The sequence below is a fragment of the Triticum dicoccoides genome, chromosome 5B (genome assembly GCF_002162155.2).
Source record: "Triticum dicoccoides isolate Atlit2015 ecotype Zavitan chromosome 5B, WEW_v2.0, whole genome shotgun sequence".
NCBI lineage: Eukaryota > Viridiplantae > Streptophyta > Magnoliopsida > Poales > Poaceae > Triticum > Triticum dicoccoides.
The window spans coordinates 401,796,576-401,806,026 of NC_041389.1; the positions used below are offsets into that span (position 1 = coordinate 401,796,576).

Sequence of the window (9,451 nt, forward strand, 5' to 3'; positions counted from 1 at the left end):
TTCTTTAGCGAGGATCAGTTACACCCACATAGTACAAGCTATGGAATACAGGAATGGACATACTGCAGCTTGTAGGAATGCTGCTTTTAAGAATAGTGGAAGACAACAGCACCAATCAGAGAGGGGCCCAAAAACCATGTTAGGTCAGGTGGATGGCTTCTAGGTGGACAAATGTTACGCCATTTAAGTACTTCCAGGAATTTCCAAAATCATTTTTGGAACAGGAATTGAACTTAAAGGCCTCTTTACTATTCATAATAATTCAATGAGTGGATCTACCAATTCCTTTTTTTGCTCCATCTTGTAGTCAGCCTGTGTGCTGGACATGTTGTTGGCTGTTGGATCATGTATTCATGTATATCGTGTTTTCCTCCATATATTCTGTTGTATGTTACGCTTGAAATGGAACAGTTTGGAAGACCTGCCATATCTATCTTTACCTTACTCCTACACCTTTTGGAGTTGGTGATGATGGCCCGACTGCCATCCCACTTTCCCTCCAGACAAGTGGGGTATCTCTATGGAGATTGATGTGCCACATATGATATGATTTGATATGTTTTGATTATTACTACTTCTGTAGCAATACCGGTGCATTTAGCTAGTTTTACATGATTCAATTTATTTTCTTATTATTACTTCCCTAGCAATATGGGGGCATTTCACTAGTTTTATTTGCTTCTCTAATCAGCTGTCTTGCAGAGACTATGACTACCCAAGTGCAAAAGGGGCCTAAGTGAAGAAACATTTTTATAGCATCTGAACGTTCTATTTTAGAAAATATGTCATGCCACAAACGGGATAACGGCATCAGTCCACATCAACCTGCCACAAAGTGAAATGACAACGGAAGTCCGTTGCCAAATTATTTGCCGATAGTTTCAACCATCAAATGGTTTAGCAGCAAGGGCAAACATCACTATGAAGGCTTAATTCACCAACCTAATGTGCTCTCTCTAATCCTTTACAAAATAATAATTTTCCATGCATAGCTTAAATTGGTAATCTTTTTTAATCAGACTCATTATGACCATCTATTTTGGTGGGCGTACTTATATTCATGTAATCCTAGTCCGTCCTAGTGCTCCAACAGTTACAGTCTAACTGTATCATTGTTGAACTGCCTGTATTCAGTTAGTCGTCAAAAGTGGTAAGTAAGGTTTATTGTGTTGGTCTCGCAGAGGCAATGAGCCATTAGAAGCTTTTATAAACAGCTAAGAAATTCATCCAAGGACCATAGGGTTGCTTCCATGAGCTTTGGTTATTATTCTGAATCCTTGCTGACGCAGAGATAGATCAGTAAATATTAATATTAGTGTGACACAATAGTCTGTACTGCTGATTTGAAAATATTGAGCATACATGAAAACATTTTAGTATTTATGCTACGCCCAACAGTAAGTAAGTAAAAGCTGACTGGCTAGGCATCAACAGTAAAAAGACTTACTTAGCTTTTGGCTGTTCGCTCCTGTCACTGACTTTAGCTCCCGTGGCGGAACATAGAGAATGATTACCCTGAAAAGAGTTCCATTTGTTATTCCATCTTTGAACTAAGTTATTCCAGTTTCTCTACATTATCTTTTTCATTTTAAATAAATTTAAAAAAAGTTAGGCACAGACACGAGATCTATACATCTGCACAACTTTTCAGACATCGATATCTGATAGTATGAAAACTATATAGAGTCAACTTTGCTTCGGTACACCCCCCTAGAAAAGTTTATGGACTTCGATGCAGATTAAAGGTGGAGATTAGAAGGTAACCTTGATATGAAAAAGGATAATATAGTCTTTTGTATCCAAATCAATCTATTCAATACGTTTGATCTGCAAACTGTGAAACTAATATGATGATAGCCTTTTTAAGTAACTTTAAGATTTGTGCAAAGTTTTAAGGGGGGTGTACCGAAGCAAAGATGTAAGTTCTGCAGGTTAACGGTACAGTTAGGATTGCTCGAAGAAATTCCCTGTAAAAAAATGCTTGGAGGCCTAGCAAACGACAACTCCAACAACCAGGGAAACTCATTTGTATAAGTTGGCAGCAAATGTAGACAAGTGAACAATGCAACATTTGAGAGAGAGAGAGAGAGAGAGAGAGAGAGAGAGAGAGCTGACCACATAGTTCATACAAGCTCTAATTGGTTCTTCCTGATTCCTTGAATTTACTGACTTTTGACCTGATAAATGTCAGAATAATTCAGTGGACATAGAGAAAGGGAAGATGATCACAACAAACCGACAAGCATGCCAGTCTAAAGAATGTATCCTCTTAAAATTTACTTAAAGCACTAGTCAAAAATATCAAAGGGGTGAAGGGTATTTGACTCATCAAGGGATGACTTGGCCAGAAGAACTTCCGGATAAAAAAATCCTAATGAACTTAGATACCAGAGTGTCTAGTTCAAACAACCACAACCTTACTATGGTACGGTGCACCGGAGTTATCAGACATTAGGCTCACATACCAAGAATAACTAAACATACATTTCTTCCAAAATGTGGATCTAAACATAAAAAGGGGAACAGCTTGGATAATGAATAGTATGCATCACCTTAAAAAACACATAAATGTTATTGTAACGTTTAAGCCATGGAAAACTGAGCATAACTAGTGCATCCTTGCCAACTACCAGATATAGCTCTGCGTGACCAAATAGCAGGAAATCAGCGTGACAACAACCAACAGGTGCTGCTGCTGCTACTTCATCAAAGCACCTCGCATTTGCTCCCAGATGTCAATGAACTAATCATCAGCCTGACCACATCCAGAAACCTGAAACTAGGCACGTCACTGCATCCGGATGGCCTGGAATTAACAACCGGGGCCGTAGGACGTTGGGCTGAGCAGAAATTTGGCAGGCCACCCCCAGGTGACCACCAGGTACACCCAAGGAGTACTTCCGAGCAACTCAGGAATCAGAATCACGCGCTCGATGCCCTCTAGTCCTAACCGAGACATCCAAATAAAACAGCAACGCAGCAGAGGTAAATGAAATCGTGAATTCGAGGGGCGACGGTGGAGAGGGAGGAGAGCTTACCTAGCCTCGCCCGGCTCAGGGCGTGGACGCCGAGGCGGGAGATCCTCGACAACATCTTCACCGGCGGCGCAAAACCGAGACGGACGCAGCGGCGGCAGCAGATTCGCGGCGCGGGTTTGGGAGGACGAGCGGAGGAAGAAGAGGAGGAGTTCGGCTTGGCTTGAGAAGGAAGTAGGGAGTGCGGGCCGAGTAACTGGGCCGGGAGGGTAGCCCAACTATAGAGACAGTCGCGAATCTTGTAATTGGGCCATTTCGACCCAAACTCTCGACAAAGCCACGCTGCTGGAATCTGAAACTGAGGCATATCCTTTTTTTTTTTTTGAAAGCGAGGCATATCCTATTTAGCGTTGCAGGCGCCGGTTACAGCTGTTTCCGCAAACCGGCGCCTGTAGCCGCGTTAGCTGGGCCTGGCCCATCTTCTCCTTTCCTTCCTGTCTTGAGAAAGACAAAAAAATAGTTGCTTCTCTAATGCTTCTTCGCCATTTTTTTCTTATAATGATTCCTTTTTCCTATTTCCTTTTTCTTTTTATTCGGAACAGTTTTGTTATGTTTTTTGTTCTTTTTCTTTTTCTTTCTTTTCGGAACGTTTTTTCTGTTTTCTTTTGCTAATATGAAAGAACGTTTTTTTTTCAAAATCATTGAACTCTTTTCCAAAGTCGGTGAACTTTCTTTCACAATCGGTGAACTTTCTTTCACAGTCGATGAACTATTTTTCAAAATCGATGAACTTTTTTGTAAATCGATGAACTTTTTTTCTAAATCGATGAACTTTTTTTTCAAAACCGGTGAACTCCTATCACAATCCATGAATTTTTTTTCAGAATCGATGAACTTTTTTCAGAATCGATGAACTTTTTCCAAAATTGATGAATTTTTTTTCTAAACCGATGAACTCTTTTCACAATCCATGAACTTTTTTTCAAAACGATGAACTCTTTTTCAAAACCGGTGAACTGTTTTTCGAAATCGATGAACTTTTTTCAAAACCAGTGAACTCTTTTCCAAATAGGTGAACCTTTTTCAAAATTGGTGAACTTATTTCAAAATAACTTTTTTCCCAAAAATCAATGATTTTTTTTGCTAAAAATTGATGATCTTGTTTTGTTAAAAAGAATAAAAATTTATATCTACTATTCTACTACCATTATAAAAGGAAGAGAGGGACAGATTCAAACAATCAGGCGCGTCCATAGACAAAATCCGATGATCTGTAATCGTTCCGTGTTTAACCCAACAAGCCACGCAATTAAGCCACCCGCGCCCCCGTTCAAAAACAAAAACCGTTCGCACGACCTCTCGCCTCGCCCGCACGACCTCTCGCCCCCTCCTCCTCCTCCCGCGCAGTTCGCTGTCGCACCGTCGCGTCGTTCGCTGCGTGAGCCGCCCGCCGCAGGTCGCCGCCCATCGTGCCCCGCGGGAGCCGTTCGCCGCAGCGCCGTCGCACTGTTCGCCGCGTGAGTCGCCCGCCGCGGGTCGCCACCCGTCGCGCGCCGCGGGAGCCGCCCGCCGCAGGTCGCCGCCCCGCCGGCGCGCCGTTCACCGCCCGTCGCGCCCCGCGGGAGCCGCCACAGGTCGTCGTCGCGCTGTTCGCCGCCCGCCGCCCATACAAGATCCAGGCATCCAACCCTTTCTCCACGAACCCACTCCAGATTGCTCCATTCATTCCGTCAGATTGCTCCACTGATTGTGCCTTCCTTCTGCTTCAGCCATCACCAGGTGTGTGTTAAGGGAGGACCGGACACGCGTGTGCCAGGGAGGAGGATGCCACCACGCTCTTCGAAGATGTGCGGAGTTGTCGTGCCTGAACGGTCACCGTAGCTGCCTTCGAGGAGGATTTGTGCCTGCATCTTAATGTTCGCCAAGCCCATTACATCGCTGGTGCGGGACACACAACAAAACAAATCTGAACCTCAGCGACATATTTGCTGGTAAAGTCCTCTCCCTCTTATATCTCGGTAGGATGCATTCTTTAACGATTTATTTGCTGGGGTTTGTTAAGAAATTCCAAAGATTTCAGAATCTGTTTGGTTGTGTGGTTCACAGTCCCTGGGTGAACAAACTTGTGAGTTTGGTTGTTGGTAGCTTAATTATTTGGTCTTCTATCTAATAGACAGATGTCGAGTATAAAATTTGAATCCAACTCTAATTGAGAAGACTTGATTTTTTTTTAATCCTGTTGATGGATGGCCTACTATTTCAACCTTTGAAATATTGCTGAATTTGTAACCTGTCAGATCAGGGTAGTTACAACCTATGAAATCTTCTTGAACGACGTTTGAACCTATGGGATTGGGGTAGCCAATTTTGTATCGTTGATACGATGGCTACATAAACAATTCAGCAAGTTACATCTGCTTCATCGGGTTGATGCTTCATGCTCAGCAAGTTTCCTTTCCCTTGAGTCGTTTTGCCTCGGTCGGTTTGTTCTTGTGCAGACAGATGTGTAGACCACATCTTGTAGACGGATGATATGGATTATGCTCCACCCCTCCATGACTTCACTCGAGTTAATTCCGCGCGATGCGACTGACACAAAACTATCCTCGGTATCCACAAAGATCACCCTGGGTGATGGCCTTCCTAATATTTATTTATTTTCATTTTTCTTATGCTTATGGCTATAAGTTAACTCCAAATATGAGGTCTGTTCCTCAAGAGATTCATTTGTTGTATCAGAACGATTGCAATAATCCCCATGGTTAAGTAATGAATTCTCTTTTTTTGCAAAAAAAAACTCCAAATAAGTTTTTTTTTAAATATGGCACAAAATTCTGATTACATCATGGTGATATTTTTTCTTGTAGGGAGAGAAGGAGGATAAAAAGTGCAGGTCCTCTTCACAGGATAGGTACAAACTTGACTAAGCGATTAATGTTGCTGCGGTTCATCTACATTCATTTTGGACATTGATTCTTGATTTACCCTTATTATTACCGTATGCTAACTTAACCATCTCCATCTCTCATGTTAATTCTGAAGACCTTTTATGTGTCATGTCGACAAGGGTGTCTTTGATAAGATATCCAAGCAGGCTGCATGTGAGGTGAATCAAGGTAACTACATGATGTAGTGAAGTATAAACTCCTCTCCCTGTGAATTTTATGCCAGCTGGGCTTCATTTTAATGCTTGAGTCCTAATATTTCATTTCTCCAAGCTTTTGAGTTCTAATACTGTTGTATTATGAGGTCTTGAACATTTGCCTGCACAACAATGATCTATAATAATTCCCTTCTAAGCCTAGAGATAGTTGTACACATCATTTATTCAATCATAAATTACTCTATGCTCTGAATTACTCCCGTGGTGCATTTTATGTCCCCCTTACATCTATATATATGTCTTCTTACTCATATACATGCTTTCCCATGTAATCATCCTTAACAAATGTCATGTTCAATCTGTAACTACTTATCAGGGTATTTTCTGATTTTTTTATGTTGCCGCTTACTGATCTTACGACTTGGGGAGGAGAAGCCAAGTAGCAGCAATCATGCAGCTGTGTCATGCAAACAAACTGAGACTGCAGAAAGTCACTGATTGTACAAAACCAGAAAAACAAATTGCAGCGCAAGCATGCAAAGAGGCAATTGCGCAAATCAAACACATATTCAAGTAATAAGTCAGTGAGAGGCTTTATATTAGGCGGTGTACTGCAATGTGACGCCCCCGATTCAATCGTACACTAATCATGCACGCAAACGTGTACGATCAAGATCAGGGACTCACGGGAAGATATCACAACACAACTCTAAAACATAAATAAGTCATACAAGCATCATAATACAAGCCAGGGGCCTCGAGGGCTCGAATACAAGTGCTCGATCATAGACGAGTCAGCGGAAGCAACAATATCTGAGTACAGACAAGTTAAACAAGTTTGCCTTAAGAAGGCTAGCACAAACTGGTATACAGATCGAAAGAGGAGCAGGCCTCCTGCCTGGGATCCTCCTAGGTCACTCCTGGTCGTCATCAGCGGGCAGCACGTAGAAGTAGGCACCTCCGGTGTAGTAGGGGTCGTCGTCGACGGTGGCGTCTGACTCCTAGACTCCAGCATCTGGTTGCGACAACCAGAAAGAAAGGAGAAGGGAAAAAAAGGGGGGAGAAAGCAACCGTGAGTACTCATCCAAAGTACTCGCAAGCAAGGAACTACACTACATATGCATGGGTATATGTGTAAGGAGGCCATATCAGTGGACTGAACTGCAGAATGCCAGAATAAGAGGGGGATAGCTAATCCTATCGAAGACTACGCTTCTGGTCACCTTCTTCTTGCAACAGGTAGAAGAGGGTAGGTCGAAGTCCTTCAAGTAGCATCTCCAAGTAACATCTCATAGCATAATCCTACCCGGCGATCCCCTCCTCGTCGCCCTGCGGAAAAGCGATCACCGGGTTGTCTGTGGAACTTGGAAGGGTGTGTTTTATTAAGTATCCGGTTCTAGTTGTCATAAGGTCAAGGTACAACTCCAAGTCGTCCTGTTACCGAAGATCACGGCTATTCGAATAGATTAACTTCCCTGCAGGGGTGCACCACATAACCCAACACGCTCGATCCCATTTGGCCGGACACACTTTCCTGGGTCATGCCCGGCCTCGGAAGATCAACACGTCGCAGCCCCACCTAGGCAAAACAGAGAGGCCAGCACGCCGGTCTAAACCTAAGCGCACAGGGGTCTGGGCCCATCGCCCATAGCACACCTGCACGTTGCGAGGGCGGCCGAAAGCAGACCTAGCCTAGTGGCGTTCCAGTCCAATTCGGCGCGCGCCGCTCCGTCGCTGACGTCTGAAGTGCTTCGGCTGATACCACGACGTCGGGATACCCATAACTACTCCCACGTAGATGGTTAGTGCGTATAGGCTCGTAGCCAGACTCAGATCAAATACCAAGATCTCGTTAAGCGTGTTAAGTATCCGCGAACGCCGAACAGGGCCAGGCCCACCTGTCTCCTAGGTGGTCTCAACCTGCCCTGTCGCTCCGCCACAAAGTAACAGTCGAGGGCCGTCGAGAACTCAGGCCCACCTCTACCTGGATGGAGCCACCTGTCCTTTCAGCCCCCTCGTCAGAATCACTTGCGGGTACTCAATGAGCTGACCCGACTTTAGTCACCATCTGTATAGTATGTATGTATGTATAGTATATACCCGTGATCACCTCCCAAGTGATCACGGCCCGATAGTATAGCAAGGCAGACTGACAAGAATGTAGGGCCAATGATGATAAACTAGCATCCTATATTAAGCATTTAGGATTGCAGGTAAGGTATCAACAGATGTAGCGACAATGTCAGGCTATGCATCAGAATAGGATTAACGAAAGCAGTAACATGCTACACTACTCTAATGCAAGCAGTATAGAGGAGAATAGGCGATATCTGGTGATCAAGGGGGGGGGGGCTTGCCTGGTTGCTCTGGCAAGAGAGAGGGGTCGTCAACTCCGTAGTCGAACTGGTCAGCAGCAGCGTCGGTCTCGTAGTCTACCGGAGAGAAGAGGGGGAAGAAATAATGAATACAGAGCAAACAAAGCATCACAAAATATAACAAGGCAATACGCGGTGTTCGGTGTGCCCTAACGCGGTAGTAAGTGATACCGACGAAAGGGGGAAACATCCGGGAAAGTATTCCCGGAGTTTCGCGTTTTCGGGCAGAGGAACCGGAGGGGGAAAGTTGCGGGTTCGATAGGTTAGGGGTGTGTGGCGGACGAACGGACCGCGTATCCGGATTCGTCTCGTCGTTCTGAGCAACTTTCATGTTGAAAATATTTTAATCCGAGTTACGGATTAAAAGATATGATTTTAAAAGATTTTAATAATTTTGGAATTTAATTATTTATTTAATTAATTCGAAAAAAGGTATTTATGACGTCAGCATGATGTCATGCTGACGTCAGCAGTCAACAGGGGTTGACTGAGTCAACCCTGACATGTGGGTCCAATGGGACCCACCTGTCATACACTGTTAGGTTTAATTAGGGTTTAGTTTAATCCTAATTACAGTTTAATTAAAATTAACTAGTTAATTAAATTTAATTAAACCGGATTAATTAACTTAATTAATTCATTAGTTAATTAATTAATCAATAATTAATTTTATTAATCATTTTATTTCTAATTAGTAATTTTATTTTTTATTTTTTTTAATTCTCCCTTCTTTTTTTAACCGTTCTGGGGTGTGGGCCCCGTTGTCATAGGGCCACTAGGCCTTAGCGGACACGGGCACACGGGCGCCGGCAGTGCGCTTACGGGCGCACCCGTCCAGGGACGAGCCCGATCGGGGAGGCGAGGCGAGGCGAGGCCACCGGGGCACGGTGGTGTTTGGCCGGTGTGGACGACGGCCATCGGGGGTGGAACCGGGCGGCGCCGCATGGGGGAAGCGGGACGGCGGGCGACGGCGGCCACGGCACGCAGCGCGCGGCCAC

The 9,451-nt window shown here is 44.2% G+C and overlaps 1 protein-coding gene and 1 long non-coding RNA gene across 5 annotated transcripts in view; one reads left to right on the forward strand and one right to left on the reverse strand.

Annotated features, from left to right (window-relative positions):
• The window catches only part of LOC119309494 (2Fe-2S ferredoxin-like), an 11,782-nt gene extending 8,592 nt beyond the window's left edge, over positions 1-3,190 (reverse strand). For all 4 annotated transcript variants that reach the window (XR_005150525.1, XM_037585485.1, XM_037585486.1 and 1 more), the window contains exons 1-3: positions 3,039-3,190; positions 2,116-2,177; positions 1,448-1,515 (exon numbers count right to left, since the gene is read on the reverse strand). Coding sequence is in view for 3 of the 4 variants with exons in the window: in XM_037585485.1 (XP_037441382.1) it covers positions 1,448-1,515; positions 2,116-2,177; positions 3,039-3,093 (185 nt within the window). In the remaining variant the exon portion in view is untranslated. The remainder of the gene's footprint in view (positions 1-1,447; positions 1,516-2,115; positions 2,178-3,038) is intronic.
• Positions 3,191-4,756: 1,566 nt separating this feature from the next.
• On the forward strand, positions 4,757-6,226 carry LOC119305588. Its single transcript, XR_005148713.1, has 3 exons — positions 4,757-4,966; positions 5,843-5,886; positions 6,018-6,226. It is a non-coding gene; the product is annotated as an uncharacterized LOC119305588 (long non-coding RNA).
• Positions 6,227-9,451: the final 3,225 nt, after the last annotated feature.